The sequence below is a fragment of the Oryctolagus cuniculus genome, chromosome 2 (genome assembly GCF_051225735.1).
Source record: "Oryctolagus cuniculus isolate XC-2025 breed Fujian yellow rabbit chromosome 2, ASM5122573v1, whole genome shotgun sequence".
Taxonomy (NCBI): Eukaryota; Metazoa; Chordata; class Mammalia; order Lagomorpha; family Leporidae; genus Oryctolagus; species Oryctolagus cuniculus.
Window position 1 is genome coordinate 35,833,056 of NC_142868.1, and position 22,036 is coordinate 35,855,091.

The following is a 22,036-nucleotide window of genomic DNA, read 5'->3' on the forward strand; positions in this document are numbered from 1 at the left end:
TTCAGAATTATAAGAGTGTTAGACTAGGTTTCAGATTTTCACATCTCTACTTCAGAAAAGTGTGGGGCTGGGACTGGTGTCATGGCATAGCTGCTGCGCGCGACACCAGTGTCCCATCGAAGCACCAGTTCATGTCCCAGCTGCTCCACCCTGATTCAGCTCCTTCAATTTCACTAAAATTTTTGAACAATTTGTATGGCCAGGTTGATACCTGTATGTCTTAGACTGAAGCTTCTTTTGCCATCTTTATTTTTTTTTAAAGATTTATTTATTTTACTTGAAAGAGTTACACAGAGAGAGAAGGAGAGGCGCAGAGAGAGAGAGAGAGAGAGAGAGAGGTCTTCCATCTGCTGGCTCACTCCCCAATTGGCCGAAATGGCTGGAGCTACGCCAATCCAAAGCCAGGAGCCAGGAGCCTCTTCTGGGTCTCCCACACGGATACAGGGGCCCAAGCACTTGGGCCATCTTCTACTGCTTTCCCAGGCCATAGCAGAGAGCTGGATTGGAAGTGGAGCAGCCGGGATTCTAACAGGCCCATATGGGATGCTGGCACTGCAGGTGGCGGCTTTACCCACTATGCCACAGCGCCGGCCCTGCCATCTTTAATTAAAGAGTCTTGAGACAGCAAGAAAAGTAGTGCTACCAAAAAGCAAATATTGGTTACTATTTATAACTACTTTTCTCTCTGAATCAAGATTTGGTTGGTACTGACCATCCAGACAAAATCCAGAAGTTCCAGTATGGTTGTGGATCTTACTGCATTTGGTATGCACATCCTAGATTTCAAATGTTATGTTCATATCATATTGTTCTATCAAGATCCTGATCATCTAGCTTGGATTGGAATTTATGTTTGTGTTTTAGATATTACAAACCTTATGCATGAATAGCTGTGATTCTTAAATAATTTATGTTTCATTTTAATATTTATTTTCTAGGCATATTGTATTTTAGCAGGATCATTGGTATCTGAAGGAGGTAAGTTTCTCCTTATGTTTTAGTCCGTTATTACAGTCTGCTAAGTTCTGTTGATTAAAGAAAACTATGAAAATAGGAATCCAAGCTTTGTCTAGTTTTAGGGAGTAAAGCCTTTATGTAAGTACTGTGACTGTTGTAATGGATGGAGGCAAGGGAAAGTAATTTTTGTTCTTGGGAATCATATCATCTCAGAACATTTGAAATACAGTATAAAAATATAACTTTTTAAAATCAGATTTTTTTAAACTTTTATTTAATAAATATAAATTTCCAAAGTACAGCTTTTGGATTACAGTGGCTTTTTAAAATCGGGGTTTTTTAAACTTTTATTTAATAAATATAAATTTCCAAAGTACAGCTTTTGGATTACAGTGGCTTTTTCCCCCCATAACTTCCCTCCCACCTGCAACCCTCCCCTCTCCCGTTCCCTCTCCCATTCCATTCACATCAAGATTCATTTTCTTTCTTTCTTTCTTTTTTTTTTTTTTTGATAGGCAGAGTGAACAGTGAGAGAGACAGAAAGATCAAGATTCATTTTTCAATTATCTTTATATACAGGAGATCAATTTAGCATATATTAAGTAAAGATTTCAACAGTTTGCACCCACATAGAAACACAAAGTGTAAAATGCTGTTTGAGTACTAGTTATAGCATTAATTCACATTGAACAACACATTAAGGACAGAGATCCTACATGAGGAGTAAGTGCACAGTGACTCCTGTTGTTGACTTAACAATTGACACTCTTGTTTATGGCCTCAGTAATCACCCTAGGCTCTTGTCATGAGTCGCCAAGGCTATTGAAGCCTCTTGAGTTTGCCGACTCCGATCCTATTTTGACAAGGTCATAGTCAAAGTGGAAGTTCTCTCCTCCCTTCAGAGAAAGGTACCTCCTTCTTTGATGGCCCTGTTCTTTCCACTGGGATCTCACTTGCAGAGATCTTTCATTTAGGTGTTTGTTTTTTTTTGTTTGTTTGTTTGTTTTTGTTTTTGTTTTTTTTTTTTGCCAGAGTGTCTTGGCTTTCCATGCCTAATATGGGCTCTTCAGCACATATTAGGGCTCTTCAGCTCATATTAGGGCTCTTCATGCCAGATCATGGGCTCTTCAGCCAGATCCGAATGCCTTAAGGGCTGATTCTGAGGCCAGAGTGCTTTTTAGGACATCTGCCATTCAATGAGTCTGCTGTGTATCCCGGTTCCCATGTTGGATCGTTTTCTCCCTTTTTTATTCTATCAGTTAGTATTTGCAGACACTAGTCTTGTTTATGTGATCCCTTTGACTCTTAGTCCTATCATTATGTAAAATCAGGTTTTAGTAGTGTCAACCAGAAGCCTGTCTCTGTGATGTAAATATCTCAGTTTCTGAAACATACAGCTGTAGTAATAGAAAAGTACTTCAAAAAGTTCATGTTTATTATCATTTATTTGAAAGAGTTACAGAGAGGTAGAGACAGAGACAGAGTTCTTCCATCTGCTGTTTCACTCCCCAAATGGCCACAGTGGCTGGAGTTGAGCCTATCTGAAGCCAGGAGCCAGGAGCTTCCTTCGAGTCTCACATGTAGGTGTATGAGCACAAGCACTTGGGCCATCCTGTGCTGCTTTCCCAGGCACATTAGCAAGGAGCTGGATCAGAAGTGGAGCAGCTAGGAATCAAACTGGCGCCCATATGAGATCCTGGTGCTGCAGGCTTGGGCTTTAACCTGCTGTACCACAGCGCTGGCCCCCCTTCACTTGTTTTTAACAGTGTTTTCATTGACAAATCATAATTGTAAATGTTTATGGGGCCCTTCATCTTTGATAGTGTGTAAAGTCATAATAACACCTGTTTCAGGATTTTGGAAGGATCAAAAATGTTTGTGCTTGGGGTGGTACTGTCAAATAGTAGCTGCTTAATAAATTAAGGCTGTTGCTATAGTAATTATATTTATTATGGTTTAGAACTATATGATTCATTTTATTATGATGACTAATTGAGGTCTTGATAATACCTAGTTAATATAGAGCTTTTCCTTACTTTTAGTCTGGCATTAAAGTATTGTGCTTATTTATTTATCTTTTGAGATGCCATCTTTAAAATGTGGAGGCATGAAGTTTCTTCCTTGCTGATATGAATGTTTTTCTTTCAGCAACACTTCTTGTTGCTGTAAATGAACTTCGTAGAAGTGCTCGGGCCAAAGGAATGTCATTTTACAAGTATGGTATGTATTTTAGAAACTAGATGTTTATTTTACCTCCTTTATTTGCTTACAATTATCTAGTACTATTGCTTTGTTCCTAATAGTTGGGCATAAAATATATCCCTGTCTCTTCCCTATGTGGCTCTTATTGTATACATAAGGTCTTTCATACAGAGCAGTGTCGGGGTGGGCTTTGAGTTTAGCGGTTAAGACACAGATTAAGATGACCACACAATTACAACTGGAGGCTCCTGCCTCCAGTTTCCTGCTAACGCAGATCCCAGGAGGCAGCAGTTTTGGCGTAGGTAATTGGGTTCTTGGCACCCATGTGGGATACTTGGATTGAGCTCCTGGCTCCTAGCCATTGTGGGGATTTAGAGAGTGAGCCAGTAGGTGGAGACTGTCCTTTGTCTTTCTCTCTGTCTCTCTGCCACTCAAATAGATAGGTAATAATAATAAAAAGAGGGGTGCATGTCTGGCGTAGCAGTTAGGACACCACTTGAGATGCCCGCATCCCGGATTGGAGTACCTGGGTTTGAGTCTTGGCTTCAGTCTTAGTTCCAGCTTTCTGCTAATCTGCCTCCTGGGAAGCAACAGGTGATGGCTTAACTAGTTGGGTCTTTGTCACCCATATGGGAGATATAGGATTGCGTTCCTCGCTCCTGGATTTGTCCAATTGTGGGCATTTCAGGAATGAACAAGTGGATAGGAGTTCTCTTTGTCTTTCTGCCTTTCAAATAAAAAAAAAAAATGAGAGAGAACTGTAGTATAATTTGAACATAGATACTTTAAATTTGACCTAAATGAACTATCATATTTCAAAAATGCTTATATAACTTGAGAAAGTAATTGACTTTATGTATTATATATTACTGACATTTAAGACAAGAATTTATGTTTATGTTGAACAGCATTTTAAAAATCATGGTCTCTCATACAGTTTTTGTTAATTTATAGGTTGATTTTAAATGAAAACTTACTAAAATGTCACCTGATATTATCAAGTTAAGATTTCAGAAATTTTCTTTTCTGTCTCTCTCTTAATGATTAAGTAATGGAAAGTCGTGATCCTAGTACAAATGTTATATTATTGGAGGATACTGCAGCGGTCTTAGGTGTGACAATAGCAGCCACTTGCATGGGCCTTACTTCAATAACAGGTAAATATTTCTTAAATTGCAGGTGATTTGTTTGTACTACCTAAATACTTGATTTTAAACTGATTACAGACCTTCTAGTCAATGGTGCTTTTACAAGTGGGTCATTTTTTAACAGTTATTATAGATAAGTTAGTTTACTTTTTCGTGTTATATTTTGACTAAATATTAGTAAAGCTAGCATATAAGTTCAGATTTTTGGTGAAATTTATGTTTTGTCAGTTATTAAAAGAGCTTAGCATAATCTTAGCATTTCATCTTTGGAATAAAAAGGCATATTTGTAAAATTCATTATTAATGTTTATAATAATAATGTAATAATGTTTTTATAAATATTGCGTATGTATTCATAGATAATAAATCAGCCTTTTTCACTGGTTCTGGGAGAGAATTAAGCCCTACCAACCTAAAGCGGATGTTAGAAGGATCACTTACAGGGCTTGGGGAAACGCAGAACGCAGAGCCCCATCTCTAGAATTCAGAAGGTCCAGGATGAGTCCTGAGAATTTGAATTCTACTAAGTTTTCCAGTGATGCTGGTGCTGAACCACTTTGAGAACCTCCTTAAGGCACCCCTAGCATGCAGTGAATTAGCTCCTGTCCTTTGTCTCGAGGATGGTACTAGCTACATGTCATTCTTAGTTGAATGAGAAACAAATCACTGATATCATTTTCTGTAGGGCTTAATTCTCTTGCAGAATTTTAGTAAGAATAAGACAAAAATGGTTTAATTTTTTAAGCGTTTTATTTTGCAGTTATTTTGTCAGTCTGGGGTAAGAAAAGTACTACTGATATGTCTATAAGAAATGGACTCTATATTAGTAATATGTACATCATGTCTCTTATTTTCAAAAGCTCTGAATCATCACCCATGTAATGACCAGATGCAAGAAACAGGTCTTAAGGAACTAAGTCGTATAATTTTCCTGTGTATTATGAAGCTAGTGGTAGTAGCATCCCCCTTTTGTAGTATGGTAAAGCTAAAAGAGGTAACTAAAGGAATTAGGAAGGATTTTAAGTTCCTTTATTTACTAGCTGTAATTCATTGTTCTCAAAATTGCATTAAACTAATAGACTGTAATTTAATTTTTAATGTGCTTTATTCAGGCAATCCACTCTATGACAGCCTAGGCTCTCTGGGTGTGGGCACCTTATTAGGCGTGGTCTCAGCATTCCTCATCTACACTAACACAGAAGCCCTCTTAGGGCGATCCATCCAGCCAGAACAAGTACAACGGCTTACTGAACTCCTGGAGAACGACCCTTCAGTAAGGTCAGCCTTATTTCAATGATGCTTTTAAGGCTTACAAAAACATATTAAAAAAAAGAAATGCTTGGTTTGTAAATGCTTTCAGAGGAAGTTTTGGATTCCTAGCCTTTAGAAGTTTGCAAATCAGTTAACTCCTTCATGTGGAACCCCTATGCTTGTATTTTCCTTATATTTTTATTGCAATTTCAAGTGCATTGAATTTTACAAGATTTTTATTTGCGAAGAATGATCATCAAATTAAATATAAATTATACTTCTTTTGAAAATTGACCATTTCAGCTTATTTAAAAAATTTTTCCTTATAATTTTTTATTTTAAATTGTGTATGGCTGAAAAATTGAAGACTTAGAAAGAAGTCAGCAGAAGAACTATAGAGTTCTGATAGAGCTTTCCAGTATAATTGAGCAGCAGTGTGGTTTCATAATGACATGGAAGAACAAACCTTTAGATTCCTCATTTTCTGGTAGTTACGTACTCATATATATTTTCCAGACTTTAATAAGGTGTTTGTTTTAGTTTATTTCCTGTTGCTATAACAGAATCCTTGAGACTGAAAACTTTATAAAGAGGAGAGGTTTGACCGGTGCCGTGGCTCACTAGGCTAATCCTCCACCTGCAGTGCCGGCACTCCAGGTTCTAGTCCCAGTTGGGGCGCCAGTTCTGTCCCGGTTGCTCCTCTTCCAGTCCAGCTCTCTGCTGTGGCCCGGGAGTGCAGTGGAGGATGGCCCAAGTGCTTGGGCCCTGCACCCCATGGGAGACCAGGAGAAGCACCTGGCTCCTGGCTTCAGATCAGCACGGTGCGCCGGCCGCAGTGGCCATTGTGGGGTGAACCAATGGAAAAGGAAGACCTTTCTCTCTGTCTCTCTCTCTCACTGTCCACTCTGCCTGTCCAAAAAAAACAAAAAACAAAAAACAAAAAACAAAATAGGTTTGTTTAGCTCATGGCTCTGGAGACGAGAAGTTCAGGACAAGGAGGCTATATTTCACAACTCATGGAAAGCAAAAGGGCAACGTGTGGAAAAGATAAAACATGAGAAATAACCATGCTTCATCACATCTTCATCTTGTTAAGTCCCTGAAGAGTGAGAATTCTCATGGAGATTATGCCCCTTCAACTGAAACATCCTACTAGCCCTACCTCCCAGCACTGCTACACTAAGAATTAAACCTCCATAGAGTTTTGGAGGCAATAAGGCATATTCAAACCATAGCAGTATTTTTCTTGTATTTTATAATTAAAGTCATTAAGTTAAATCTTTTCAAAATGACCTGAATATCTAAATTGTAAAACATATTAGTTTCAGCTGGTACTTGGTACTGTGGCATAGCAAGTTAAAGCTTCTGCCTGTGACACCGGCATCCCATATGGGTGTTGGTTCATGTCCTGGCTGCTCCACTTCCCATCCAGCTTCCTGCTGAAGTACCTAGGAAAGCAGCAGAAGATGGCCTCATGTTGGGGACCCAGATGGAATTCCTGGCTCCTGGCTTTGGCCTAGCCCAGCCCCCAGTGGCCATTTGGGGAGTGAACCAGTGTATGAAAGATCTTAGTATCTCTTCCTCTCTCTCTGTAACTTTGCCTTTCAAATAAATAAATAACTTTTTTAAATTAGTGATTACTGAATTTGTATTCTATGCCCTTTATGTTTAATCTGGAAAATTAATCACCTTGTTGAATCAAAATTAGAAGTTGAACATTCCTAAAATCAATATTAGACTTAGTAACTTAATGTGAAATAATCCACATTAATATCCTTTCCTTGTAATATCAGTTTGTGGTTTTGGTATAAAGATAATATTGGTCTCATAAAATGTCTGGTTTTGGTATAAAGGTAATGTTGGCCTCATAAAGTGGTTTTGGTATAAAGGTAACATTGGGGGCCGGCGCCGCGGCTCACTAGGCTAATCCTCCGCCTTGCGGCGCCGGCACACCAGGTTCTAGTCCCGGTCGGGGCGCTGGATTCTGTCCCGGTTGCCCCTCTTCCAGGCCAGCTGTTTGCTGTGGCCTGGGAGTGCAATGGAGGATGGCCCAAGTGCTTGGGCCCTGCACCCCATGGGAGACCAGGATTAGTACCTGGCTCCTGCCATTGGATCAGCGCGGTGCGCCGGCTGCAGCACGCCGGCTGCGGCGGCCATTGGAGGGTGAACCAACGGCAAAGAAAGACCTTTTTTTCTGTCTGTCTCTCTCACTGCCCACTCTGCCTGTCAAATAAATAAATAAATAAATAAAGGTAATATTGGTCTCATAAAATAAGTTGGGAGATATTCTCTCCCTTTCTGTTTTTTAGAAGAGTTTGTAAAGAATTACTATACATTTCTCCTTTAAATGTTTGGTACATTACAGCAGTGAAGCCATCTGAACATGGGCTTTTCTATGTGGGTAGTTTTTTTATTACTCATTCCATTTTTCCTTTTTATGGATCTGTTATGAATCTGTTCAAGATTGTCTACTTAAATCAGTGTTAGTAGTTTTCTTTCTAAAAACTTGTCCAGTATTTCTAAATTATCTTTTTTTTTTTTTTTTTTTTTTTTTTTTTTTTTTTTTTTTGGTATACAACTGTCTGTAGTATACCTTTGTAGTTCTTTGGGTTGGTAGTGGTGATGTCTCGTTTTTCATTTTTGATTTTATGAATTTGACAAGGTCTTTTCTTTTTCTCATGGTCTGTTTTGTTAGAGATTTGTCAATTTTGTTGATCATTTCAAAGAACCTTATTTTGGTTTAGTTTATTTTTTCTGTTTTCTTTCACATTGATTTCTGTTGTAATCTATAATTTTCTTCCTTCTACTTGTTTTAAGTTTAGTTTGTTGTTTTTCCAAATTCTTAAGATAATTGTTTAGATTTTAATTGGATATTTTTAATTTCTTTTTTAAAAATAGATGTGTCTATTTTAAGGCAGAGTGACAAAGTGACAAAGAGACAAAGAGAAAGGTCTTCCATCCCACTGATTTTCTCCACAAATGCTTACATTAGCCAGATCTAGGACAGGCTGAAGGGAGGATCCAGGAACTTCATCTGGATCTCCACTGTGGGTATCAGGGACCCAAGTACTTGGGCCATCATCCACTGCTTCTCAGGCACATTAGCAGGGAGCTGGATTGGAATGGGAGTAGCTGGGACTCAAACTGACACTGCAGTTTGGGAGGCAGGTACCTCAACTCTGGCTTAACTGTGCCTCAAGCCCACCCATGATGTTCTTTTTTAAATGCAGATATTTAAAGATATAAGTTTTCCTTTAAGCACTGCTTTCTCTGCATCCCATAAATTTTGGCATGTGGCATCTTTATGATCATCTCAAAGCATTTTGTAATTTCCTTTAAAATTTTGTTTATATTTTCGTTGACACATAATAATTGTCCATATTTATGGAATACAGTATGATTTTTGATATATGTATACAGTATATCATGATCACATCAAAGCAATTGGCATATTCATCACCTCATAGTTAGCATTTGTTTGTGTTGGGAACATTCAAATTCTCTACTAGCTATTTTGAAATATTCAGTTATTATCACCCTTTCTATGCTAAACAACATGAGAAGTTATTCTTCCTATCCAGTTACACACCATACCTGTTAAGCATGCTTCTACCATCCCTGTCATCTTCCACGGTTCCCAGCTTCTGGTAACTACACTGTACATTTTTGAGCTTCCACATGTAAGTGAGGGCATTCAAGATTTATCTTTCCGTGTTTCATTTATTTAACTTAACATAGTATCCTTTAAGCTTATCCTGTTTTTCTACCATGACAAGATTTCAGTTTTTATGGCTGATTAATATTCTATTATGTATAAATGTCACATTTTATTCATCTATTCCTCCATTGATGAATTTCTATGTTGGTTTTATAACTTGGTTATTGTAAATGGCGCTGCAGTAAACATGGGAGTGTAGGTATCTTCCACATACTGAGTTGCAATTTGATTTTTTTAAAAGATTTATTTTATTTATTTGAAAGAGTTACAAAGAGAGGTAGAGAGTCTCCCCAAATGACTGCAACAACCAGAGCTGAGCCAATCCGAAGGTAGGAACCAGGAGCTTCTTCTGGGTTTCCCATATGTGTACAGGGGCCCAAGGATTTGAACTATCTTCTGCTGCTTTCCCAGAAGCATTAGTGGAGAGCTGGATCAGAAGTGGCGCAGCTGGGACTCAAACCTGTATCCATATGGGATGCCGGTGCTGCAGGCTGGGGTTTTAACCCACTGTGCCACAGCACTGGCCCCTTGATTTTTTTATTTATTTATTTTTTTTTTTGGAATGTTTAGGAGCATGTTAATTTCTATGTGAGTTTCCCAGATTTCTTTATATTATTGATTTCTCATTTTATCCCATTGTGGTCAGAGGATATACTTTGTCTTATTTCTGCTATTTTAAATTTAGTGAGATTTGTTTTGTAGCCTAGAATATGGTCTGTCTTGGATAATATTCTTTGTGCACTTGACAAGAGTAAATATTCTGTCGTGTGGAGTGTTCTATAGATGTTTGGGAGATTTATTTGACTTACAGTGTCCAAGATTTTAAATTTCCTGTTGATCTTCTCAACCAATTGTTGTACCCATTATTCAAAGTAGGATATTGACGTCTTCAGCTAACTTTTGTTGAATTGTCTGGTTTTCTTTTCATTTCTATCAATGTTTTCACTTTATGTATTTTAGTATCCTGTTGTTTGATACATGTGTGTTTATAGTTTTGCATATATTATTTATAATTAAAATCTGAAAAAAAGCTATAAACTCAAAGATTGTGACAAATTTGAAATTTTCTAGAAAGTGAAGATCTGTAGATTAAGTTTTTAGAAAAATTAAGCTTTAGTAACCCAGAAAGCTCACATAGTTTTAAAAATATCATGTTAGCTACATATTCCTATTTGACAAATTAGTCTCAAATATAGTGGTTTAAATGTTAATCTTACAGTTTCTGTGAATCAGGAATCCACACACAGCTTATGTGAGTCCTCTGTTTTTTAAAAGATTGATCTATCTATCTATCTAATCTATCTGAAAGGCAGAGAGAGAGAGAGAGAGAGAGAGAGAGAGAGAGAGAAGTCTTCATCCCTGGTTCACTCCTCAAATGGCTCTATCAGCTCCAGGCCAAAGCCAGGAGCCAGGAATCTCCAGCCTGGTTTCCCACAAAGGTAGTAGGGACCCAAGTTCTTGAATCTTCTTCTGCTGCCTTCTCAGGAGCATTGTCAGGGAGCTGGATTGGAAAGCAGAGCAGCTAGGACTCAAACTGGCACTCTGATATGGGATGCCAGCATACAAGTGGCAGCTTAACCCAGTGTGCCTGAGTGCTGGCTTCAGCCCTCTGTTTCTCGTGGACTGTAATCGAGGTGTTGTCTGGGACCAGAGGCCTCTTCTCTGGAAGGAGGTGCTTCTAAGTTTATTTACCTCGTTGTTGACAGGTTCCAGTTTCTTGCCTCCTGTACCTGTCAAGCATGGAAGCTAGCTTTATCAAAGCATTCAAGCCGACGAGGCAGGAGGGATTGAGTGTGAACAAGACAGAAGCCACCGATTAGTCACCTGATGTGGGCAATGACTTCTCATCATGGTGCCATATTCTCGTGGTTAGAAGTGAGTCACTAGTCTAGCCCCCATGTCAGGAGAGGGCATCACACAGGCCACATCAGGGATTTATTACTGGGAGCCAACTCAGAAGCTGCGTGTCTCAGAGCATTTTTTGTCTGCAGTTAGTCATGTCTAAGGATATATGAAAGAAATGTATCAGAATATATTCACTAGCTGCTGCCTAAATATTAGCCAAATGATGACGTGTTAAGATTTTGTGAGGATTGAGATACATGTGGTTTTAACTTTAGCATATAAAACTATGAATATTAAATCACTAATTCCTATTCTACCATAGATAGTTGATTAAGATAGCTTCTTATGTGGGTAAAGGATTTTGGATTCAGATTAGTCAGATATTAGGATTGAATGTATTAAGAATAATACTTGGGGAGCCAGCACTGTGGCATAGCAGGTAAAGCCTCTGCCTATAGTGCTTTCATCCCATATGGGAGCCAGTTTGAGTCCTGGCTGCTCCACTTCTTTTCTGCTTTCCTTTTCCTTTTCCTTTTCCTTTCCCTTTCCCTTCCCCTTCCCCTTCCCCCTCCTCTCCTCTCCTTTCGTTCCTTCTTTCCTTCCTTCCGTATGTATGTATGTATGTATGTATTTGAAAGGCAAAGTTGCAGAGAGGCAGAGAGAGAGAGAGGTCTTCCATCTGCTGATTCATTCCCAAATGGCCTCAACAGCCAGAGCTGAGCCAAGCCAGGACCTTCTTCCAGGTCTCCCATGTGGGTGCAAGGACCCAAGGACTTGGGCCATCCTCTACTGCCTTCCCAGGCTATAGCAGAGAGATGGATCAGAAGTGTAGCAGCCAGTACTTAAACCGGCACCCATATGGGATGCTGGCACTGCAGGTGGTGGCTTTACCTGCTATGCCACAGTGCTGGCCCCTGCTCCACTTCTGATCTAGCTCTCTGCTATGGCCTGGGAAAGCAGAGAAGATGGCCCAAGTCCTTGGGCCTCCACACCCACATGGGAGACCTGGAAGAAGCTCCTGGCTCCTGGTTTTGGATTGCTGCAATTCCTGCCATTACAGCCAGTTGGAGAGTGAACCAGCTGATGGATGACCTCTCTCTATGCCTCTGCCTCTGCCTCTCTGTAACTCTGCCTTTCAAACAAATAAATAAATCAATTAAAAAAAAAAAAAAGGCAAGCTAGAGCTGTGGGATCGTGGGTAAAGCCACCTCCTGCAGTCCCGGCATCGTATATGGGGGGGATTTCGAGTTCCAGCTGCTCCACTTCCAATCCAGCTCTCTGCTATGGCTTGAGAAAGCAGTAGAAGGTGGCCCAAGTCCTTGGGCCCTTGCATCCACGTGGGGAGCCAGAAGAGGCTCCTGGCTCCTGGCTTTGATCGGCGGAGCTCTGGCCATTACGCCTAACTGGGGATTGAACCAGTGGATGGAAGACCTACCTCTCTCTGTCTACCTCTCCTCTCTCTTTGTAACTGCCTTTCAAATAAATAAACAAATCTTAAAAAAAAAAAAAAAAAATACTTGAGAGCTGGCGTTGTGGCATGGAGGATTAAGTAGCTGCCTATGACAGGCAAAGTGGCTGCTCCACTTCTGATCCAGCTCCCCTAGAAAGCAGCAAAAAATGGCCCAAGTGCTTGGGTTCCCATTTGGGAGATCTGGAAGAAACTCCTGATTCCTGGCTTCCTCCTGACCCAGCCTCGGCCATTGTGGCCATATGGGGAGCAAACCAGTGGATGGAAGAGCTCTCTCTCTGTCTCTCTCTGTCTCTCTCTGTCTCTCTCTCTCTCTCTCTCTGTGGAACTCTGCCTTTCAAATAATAAGTCTTAAAAAAATATACTTGGGTCTCATTCTTTCCCCCACCCGGTTCTCTACTTTCCTCAAGATTCAGAGTATTTTCTTAATTTCTTATGTATCCTCCTTTAAAGACAAGATAATGTCACCATTGAAAAGGGAGATTTCTCAACAGTTCCTTAGGGAATTGGTTGTTGGGGGCTAGGACAGGAAGGATGAAAAGCAGTTTCACCCAAGCATCTGCTTTCATCTAGGAGGCGAAGCAGTGTAGTAGAAAGGCATCTGCTCTCCTGAGTGTTGGCAGGGCCTGAGCAAATCACTGGTGTCCTTCTGGAACCGTGGATAATCTGAAGATGTCTGTCACCCTATCTACTTTGTTGAAGTTGTTCATTAAATGCCTGCCTTCTAGATGGTACCATATTAGGCCCTTCATATATGTGTTAGTTCATCATTCCTGACCTAATGCTCAAGTGGTAGTTATTACTACCTCGTTCTAATAGAGTACTTCACAGAGTTGTATGAATACTTTTAAAGAAACTAGTAAATATAAAAGCGACTCAAATACTCTAAGGCATTATTATAATGAAAGATTTTTTATAAGTGATATTTATGAAATTGGTAAATGGATATGGGGAAAATTTATGTGATAACAACATTTTAGAAAATCAGTTTACAGTTAAGGATTTTTTTTTTTAAGATTTATTTTATTTATTTGAAAGAGTTACAGAGAGAGGTAGAGGCAGAGAGAGAGGTCTTCTATCTGCTGGTTCACTCCCCAGATGGCCTCAATGGCCAGAGCTGCGCCGATCTGAAGCCAGGAGCCAGGAGCTTTTTTCAGGTCTCCCACGTGGGTGCAGGGACCCAAGGGCTTGGGCCATCTTCTGCTTCTATCCCAGGCCACAGCAGAGAGCTGGATCAGAAGTGGAGTAGCCGGGACCAGAACCAGCGCCCATATGGGATGCCGGCGCTTCAGGCCAGGGCTTTAACCCACTGCACCACAGCACCAGCCCCAATTAAGGATTTTTTAATATACAGGTTTATAATTCACATATATAAAATCACCATAAAACAATGTTTACCAAGTTTTCATGTTTGTGTACCATTAGGTAAAAAACTGCTAACTCCCCATGGGAGACCAGGAAAAGCACCTGGCTCCTGGCTCCTGCCAGGATCAGCGCGGTGCGCCGGCTGCAGCGGCGGCCATTGGAGGGTGAACCAGCGGCAAAGGAAGACCTTTCTCTCTCTGTCTCTCTCTCTCACTGTCCACTCTGCCTGTCAAAAAAAAAAAAAAAAAAACTGCTAACTGTTTGATGAGCCTTGGGAAATGATAAATGGCACTTGAGGGTGCACACTATGAAGCAGTGGTGGTCCATCTTCATCACTAGTGGGAGAGGGGAACTGCATCAAAGTGTCTGTGTATACATGACTTTGTGTGCATTATTTTGGTTGCAGGGCAATTCATGACGTGAAAGCCACAGATCTGGGATTAGGTAAAGTAAGATTTAAGGCAGAAGTGGATTTCGATGGACGAGTTGTTACAAGATCATATTTGGAAAAACAAGATTTTGACCAAATGCTACAAGTGAGTTTATGTATTTACATTTTCTTCTATAGCCAAGGATTAGAAAATTACTTTTTCAATAAATAAAAGTTTTTCTTTTACAGGTCTTAAAGTAACTTCCTCTTAACTTTGTAGGTCCTAAAATTTGAGAGTGAGTTGGAGGAAACAGCAGAGGGCAAACTTATTATTGAATTGTTTATGCTTGTTATGTGCCAGGTTCTTTATCTAGTTCATCTAATTTTTGTGTAATTCTGTGAAGTAAAGAAATAACATTTTCATTTTAACATGTCGCAATTGAGACACAGAGAGACAAGGCAACGTAGAGAAACCTGTCTCAAGTTGCAGGGCCAGATACATGGAGTCAGGTACAAAGTTAGAGATCTCTGACTCCAGCATCTATACTTTTCCAGTAAGAATACAATTGGGATTCACCTTCCACCCACAGTTTCACAATCTAAGGTTACAGTTCCTCATAGTCAACTGTGGTCTGAAAATACTAAATGGAAAATTTCAGAAATAAATGATTCATAAGTTTAAATTGCTGTTCTGAGCAGTATGCTGAAATCTCATGCAATCCTGACAGGGCTAAAGCATTGTTGCAGGTATTTAGGGTATAAACCAGTGGATGGAAGATGTCTCTGTTTCTCCCTTCTCTATCATTCTACCTTTCAAATAAATAAATAAATAAATAAATCTTTGAAAAATGTGTGTATGTAGTATCATATTGTATACTTTTTAAAAAAGATTTGTTTGAAAGGCAGAGTAATAGAGAAAGAGAAGGAGAGGGAGATATTTTTCTAGTTTGTTTCAACTGCTCTGCTTCCAATCCAGCTTCCTGCCAATGACCTTGGGAAAGCAGTAGATGATAGTCCAAGTATTTGGGCCTCTGCCACCCAAGTGAGAGATCAGGATGGAATTCCTGGCTGCTGGCTTTGGCTTGGCCCAACCCTAGGTCTTGTATAATGGGGAATGAACCATTCAGTAGATAGAAGATCTTTTTCTCTCTCTGTCTCTCTGTTACTCTGCCCTTCAAATAAGTTAAATATATAAATAATTACATAAGTAAATATTTACAAAAATAATTTTAAGAAGTGTTTTCTGTGGAAAAAAAAATTAACTTTGTTTTCTCCTTTTCTTTTCTATATAGGAAATTCAAGAAGTGAAAACTCCAGAAGAACTAGAGACCTTTATGCTTAAACATGGAGAGAACATTATTGACACCTTAGGAGCTGAAGTGGACAGACTTGAGAAGGAACTAAAAGTAAGATGGTTTCATAACAGTAACATGATGACAGTGGCAGCCATATTTGGAATACTTTGCATCAGATATACTAGGCATGGTTCTATAACATCATAAATTGAAATTTTGGGAAACATTGGTTCATGGACTTACATAGATCTTTCTAATAGTATTCTGGTAAAAACAAACAAAAAAAGCATTTTATGTGACATCATACTTCAGTATGATGCAGAAGGCGCTTTATGCATACTTCCCATTTTGTCCTGCATTTTTACAGGTTACTCAAGAGTTGAGTTTTAATAAAATTGATACATTTCACTACTTCAAGATGGATATTTTAAAATGATACTGGCTTTTTTTTTTAACTGTTGAATTTGTAGTAGTAAAGGGACCAATGACAGTCCGGTTTGGTGCCAGTTGGGTTGCACTTTACAAAGGTGCCAGCAGTTTTATCTACCATAACTTTTATGCCACTTGAGGACGTGTCAGCAGAGGAAGGGCAGTTAACAGCTTAGTGTTAGTTTGGAAATGTTTGTTAACTTAGAGTGCTCCAGAGAAGTTCTTGGGACCTCAACACTGTTTGGACCTTGAGAACCAGTGTTAGGTATAGGATAGGAGACAGCAGTTCTTTTCATACAAGGTAACATGAGAAAGAATCAAGTTTGCTCTTCTACTTGTTTTTATTTCCCTGACAAGGAAAATAATGAACTAAATCTTTATTCTGTACACTTTAATAGAAACAATAAGTCAGATGCCAGACTTAAGAATAATTAGCAGATTGTTCATTCTAAAATATATGTACACTTATCACAATCAACCTTGTTATTTTTGTTTAGCTAACTTTGTATTTTAATTAAATGATATTAAGTCATTAGCAGTGTTTTTAAATTATACAAGGGATCTTTAAGAAGTTCATAGAAAATGTGTACTATGTTTTAATTCCATTTTTCCATGAATTAAAAAATATTTATTTTTATTTTACTTGAAAAGCAGAAAAAGAGAATTTCTTCCATGCACTGGTTTATTCCCAAATAGCATGCAACAGCCAGGGCTGTGCCACGCCAAAGCCAGGAATCCAGCACTCAGAACTGGGTCTCCTATGTGGCTGGCAGGGACCCAAGTAGGTGAGCCATCATCTGCTGCCCCTCAGGGTGCATATTAAAAGGAAGTTGGATGGGAAGTGGAGCCAGAGTATGAACCAGGCACTCCAGTATAGGATGCGGGCATCCCAAGTAGAATCTCTCTCTCTCTCTCTTTTTTTTTTTTTTTTTAAAGACTTTTTATTTATTTGAAAGAGTTACAGAGAGAGGTCTTCCATCCATTGCTTCTTTCCCCAGTGTCCACAATGGCTGGAGCTCAGCTGATCTGAAGCCAGGAGCCAAGAGCTTCTTCCAGGTCTCCCATGTGGCTGCAGCAGCCCAAGGACTTGAGCCATCCTTCGCTGCCTTCACAGGCACATTAACAGGGAGCTGGATTGGAAGTAGAGCAGCCGGGACTCGAACTGGTGCCCACATGGGATACCAGCACTGCAGGCCGAGGCTTTAACTCACTGTGCCACAACACCAGCCCCCCAAGTAGAGTCTCAACTGCTGTGCCAAATGACCCCCATTCTATGAACTTTTTAAAGTGCCCCCTTTGAAGTCTTTGAAGCCAAGAAGCCAACTCTTTTTTTTTTTTACTTTTATTTAATGAATATAAATTTCCAAAGTACGACTTATGGATTACAATGGCTTCCCCCCCATACCGTCCCTCCCACCCACAACCCTCCCCTTTCCCACTCCCTCTCCCCTTCCATTCACATCAAGATTCATCTTCGATTATCTTAATATACAGAAGATCAGCCTAGTATACATTAAGTAAGGATTTCAACAGTTTGCTCCCACACAGAAACATAAAGTGAAAAATAATAGATGATTTTTTTAAATGATGATGAAATCAGATCAGACCTATTGTCATGTTTAATCCCAGTGAGAGTCAAGTTGGGAATTGATAATTTTTTTTTTTTTTACAGAAGATCAGTTTAGTATGCATTAAGTAAAGATTTCAACAGTTTGCACCCCCATAGAAACACAAAGTGAAATATATTGTTTGAGTACTCGTTATAGCATTAAATCTCAATGCACATCACATTAAGGACAGAGATCCTACATGAGGAGTAAGTGCACAGTGACTCCTGTTGTTGACTTTACCAATTGACACTCCTGTCTATGGCATCAGTAATCTCCCTATGCTCCAGTCATGAGTTTCCAAGGCTATGGAAGCCCTCTGAGTTCTCCGACTCTTATCTTGTTTAGACAAAAGATTATTTATTTATTTATTTGAAAGGCAGAGCAATGAAAGCAGAGGGAGAGAGACGGAGATTTTCCGTCTGCTAGTTCACTCCCCAAATGGCACAATAGGTAGGACTGAGCCAGGCTGAAGTCAGGAACCAGGTACGCCATTCATGTATTCCACGTGGATGGCAGGGGCCTATACACTTTGGCCACCATCTGCCACCTTCCCAGAGTGTGTCCAACAGGAAGCTGGATTGGAAGCAGAGCAGCCTGGACGTGAACCAGCTGGTGTCAGAAGAGGTGGCTTGATTTGCTGTGCCACAATGCCGGCCTACATTAAGCTAATTTAACACACACATTCAAGTAGAAACATCTCTGGCTAAGATAGTACAGCGTAATTAATCTTAAATGAAAGGAATGTTTTTCATAGTTGAGATGTCAAGCCAAAAGGGAATATATGAATATAAATCTTTCTAGTCATGAAAATAAGCTGATTTTCTTTTGAAAACTTTATACAGTGATGTATTCCCTCATTTTTAGTATTTCATGGTTGTGTTCTAAGTTTAAATTTTAATTATCATTGAATTTCTTTGAAAAACCATGCTCACTAATACTACTTTGTACCAATATAGCCATCTCTGTTGAGTAATACTATTGGGTATTAGAATGGATGGTATTTGTAGCATAAAATTCTAGAAGTTCCATAGTTCTATGTAAAGATGCTAATAATAGAGGCTAATTCAGAAATTCCCATGTTACAGAATGGGAATTATAAAATTATTACAAGACCTAAATATGTCTAGCATTCTTTGTGGGGCAGTGGGTTAACCCACTACCTGGAATGCCTGCGTACTCTCTCAGAGTGTTGGTTTCAATCCTGGCTGCTCTGCTTGTGATCCAGCTTTGCAGCAGGTGAGGCTGCAGTGCTTGGGCCCCTGCCACTCATGTGGGGATCCAGATTGAGTGCCAGGCTCCTGGCCTTGACCTGCCTATCTGTCTGTGTATCTGTTGCCTTACCTTTCAAATATATGAAAATAAATAAGTAAAACATTTTTTAAAAGACGTACTTATTTATTTGAAAGACAGAGCTACAGGGAGAGAAAGAGAGAGGGGGAGAGAATCAATCATCCATCTACTGGTTTATTCCCCAGATGACATCAACAGCCAGAGCTGGGCCAGGGTTATCCCAGGAGTCTGGAATTCTATCCTGGTCTCCCCATATGAATGGCAGTAGCCCTAACACTTGGGCCATCTTCCACTGCTTTCCCAGGCACATTAACAGGAGGCTGAATCGGAAATGGAGCAGCCAGAATACAAACCAGCACTCATACATGATGCTGTTGTTGCAGGTGGTGGCTTATCCTGCTGCTCACAATGCCAGTCTTTTTTTAAAAAAGATTAATTTATTTACTTGAAAGGCACAGGTATATGGAGAGAAGGAGAGAGAAAGAAAACAGAGATCTTCCATCTGCTGGTTCTCTCCCCAGATGGCCGCAACGGCAGGGGCTGGCCCAGGCCAAAGCCAGTAGCCTGGAGCTTCTTCCAGGTCTCCCATGTAGATGCAGGGGCCCAAGGGCTTGGGCTATCTTCTACTGCTTTCCTGGGCACATTAGCCTGGAGCTGGATCAGAAGTGAGGCAGCTGGGACTTAAAACCAGCACCCATATGGGATACTGGTCCTGCAGGTAGAGGCTTGACCTTCTATGCCACAGCACCAGCCCAAAGTAAAACACTTTTCAAAGCTCATCAAAAACAATTTTTGGGTCGGTGCTGCGGCTCACTAGGCTAATCCTCCACCTTGTGGCGCCGGCACACCGGGTTCTAGTCCCGGTTGGGGCGCTGGATTCTGTCCCGGTTGCCCCTCTTCCAGGCCAGCTCTCTGCTATGACCCAGGAGTGCAGTGGAGGATGGCCCAAGTGCTTGGGCCCTGCACCCCATGGGAGACCAGGAGAAGTACCTGGTTCCTGCCATCGGATCAGCACAGTGCGCCGGCCGCAGCACGCTGGCCGTGGCGGCCATTGGAGGGTGAACCAAGGGCAAAGGAAGACCTTTCTCTCTGTCTGTCTCACTGTCCACTCTGCCTGTCAAAAAAAAATTTTTTTTTGAACTGTTAATATTTTTCTTATCCTATCCTAGCAATGTACAGAGGCCCCCCTGTTGCTCTTTCAACTAATTATTGATTTTCAGTTTTATTTAAGTAGCAATTTCTTCTGTCACATGATATCTTCTTAGTACATTAATACTATTTCTTCTATTCATTTGTGTGGCTACTTTGTGTTGTGCATATATACTTTACAAATATGATTAGCTTTCTCTCTGAAAAGTTGATTTTATTTTATTTTTTTTAGATTTACTTACTTACTTGAAAGTCAGAGTTAAACAGAGAGAGGACAGGCAGAAAGAGAGAGAGGTCTTCCACCCACTGTTTCACTCCCCAACTGGCCACAATGGCCAGAGCTGTGCCAATCCGAAGCCAGGAGCCAGGATCTTCTTTCAGGTCTCCCACGTGGGTGCAGGGGCCCAAGGACTTGGACCATCTTCTACTGCTTTCCCAGGCCATAGCAGAGAGCTGGATCAGAAATGGAGGAGCTGAGACTCGAACTGGCGCCCACATGGGATACTGACACTGCAGGCGGCAGTATTACCTGCTAGCACCGGCCCCAAAAGTTGATTTTAAGAGTAGATTAGCTTTTTATGTTTTTTATTAGTATACATTATATATTGCATTTTAGATGGAATAACATTAAACTTTTCATGAACAGCTAGATTTTTCAAGTTATATTATGATAGGGAAGGATTGAATGAAGAGGAAAAATAAAATTCTGCCTAATTTCTATTTGGAGAAATATTTTTTTACTCCATATTGAATTTAAGTAGATGGCTTATGAAGACACAGCTAATGAAAAATTGAGAGCAAAAGTGTGCCTTCCATGTTTGGGGGTTCCTGGTTACTCTCACACTAGAATCTAAAAGAAAAACTTTAACAACAATAGTTATAAAAATCCCTGTGTACATTCAATAAAATGCTCTAGCTGGAGCCAAGATCTGTGTGCCTGGGAAAACAAAGGAAGATGGCCTTAGAGCTTGGGCCCCTGACACACACATGGGAGATCTGGATGGAGTTCTAGTTCCTGGCTCTGCCTGGCCCAGCCCTGGCTTGTAGACATTGGGGAGCAAATGAGCAGATGAAAAAATCTATCTCCCTCTCTCTGTAATTCTGCCTTTCCATTAAATATCTTTTTTTTTAAGATTTTATTTATTTATTTGAGAGAGAGAATTAGAGACAGTGAGAGGGAAAAACAGAGAGAAAGGTCTTCCATCCACTGGTTCACCCCCAAATGGCCACAACAGCGAGGGCAGGGCTAGACTGAAGCTAGGAGCCAGGAATTTCATTTCTGTCTCCCACGTGGGTACAGGGGCCCAAGCACTTGGACCATCTTCTGCTACTTTCCCAGGCCATAGCAGAGAGCTGGATTGGAAATGGAGCAGCTGGGGCTTCAACCAAAGCCCATATGGAATGCCAGTGTCACAAGTGGCAGCTTTACCCCCATGCCACGATGCTGGCCCTCATTTTTGTTTTTGAATTGGAGACCCTACCATGTATGATATTTAACAACCTGATTTCTGCCTGTCTTTCCTGCCCCCTTAGCAACTTCTGTGCTTAACAGACCATAGTGCGAGTGCATGTGCTCTGGGCACTCTGCCTGTGCCTGTGCCGTTTTTTCTGTGTAGCATTCTTCATTTTCTGTCTGGAAGACTCAGCACATTCAAACCCGCTGACATGCTGTGTGCTCGCTGGAGGCTCTCTGGGTCTCAGAGCAACAGGAACGATTGTCTTGTTTCCCTCCCCAGGGTTTAGTACACTCTAATAGGAGCTGGGGGTCTGGAGTCAGGCCTAGAATCTGTCCCGATTCCATCACTTACTTGCTGTGTGACTTTGGACAGGTTATTTTCTTTAAACTTGTTTTCTTGTATGTAAAATGGAAATAATAATGAGGATTTTAAAACAGACATGCATGTAAAGGCCCTTAGCACAGTACTTGACATAGTGCTAG

At 40.4% G+C, this 22,036-nt stretch overlaps 1 protein-coding gene across 2 annotated transcripts in view; it reads left to right on the forward strand.

Annotated features, from left to right (window-relative positions):
- SLC30A9 (solute carrier family 30 member 9) overlaps positions 1-22,036 on the forward strand; it is a 75,256-nt gene that overhangs the window by 51,239 nt on the left and 1,981 nt on the right. For both annotated transcript variants that reach the window (XM_002709279.6, XM_089327157.1), the window contains 6 exons: positions 939-978; positions 3,106-3,177; positions 4,209-4,316; positions 5,420-5,585; positions 14,361-14,490; positions 15,617-15,730. In XM_002709279.6, the coding sequence (XP_002709325.4) occupies positions 939-978; positions 3,106-3,177; positions 4,209-4,316; positions 5,420-5,585; positions 14,361-14,490; positions 15,617-15,730 (630 nt within the window). The remainder of the gene's footprint in view (positions 1-938; positions 979-3,105; positions 3,178-4,208; positions 4,317-5,419; positions 5,586-14,360; positions 14,491-15,616; positions 15,731-22,036) is intronic.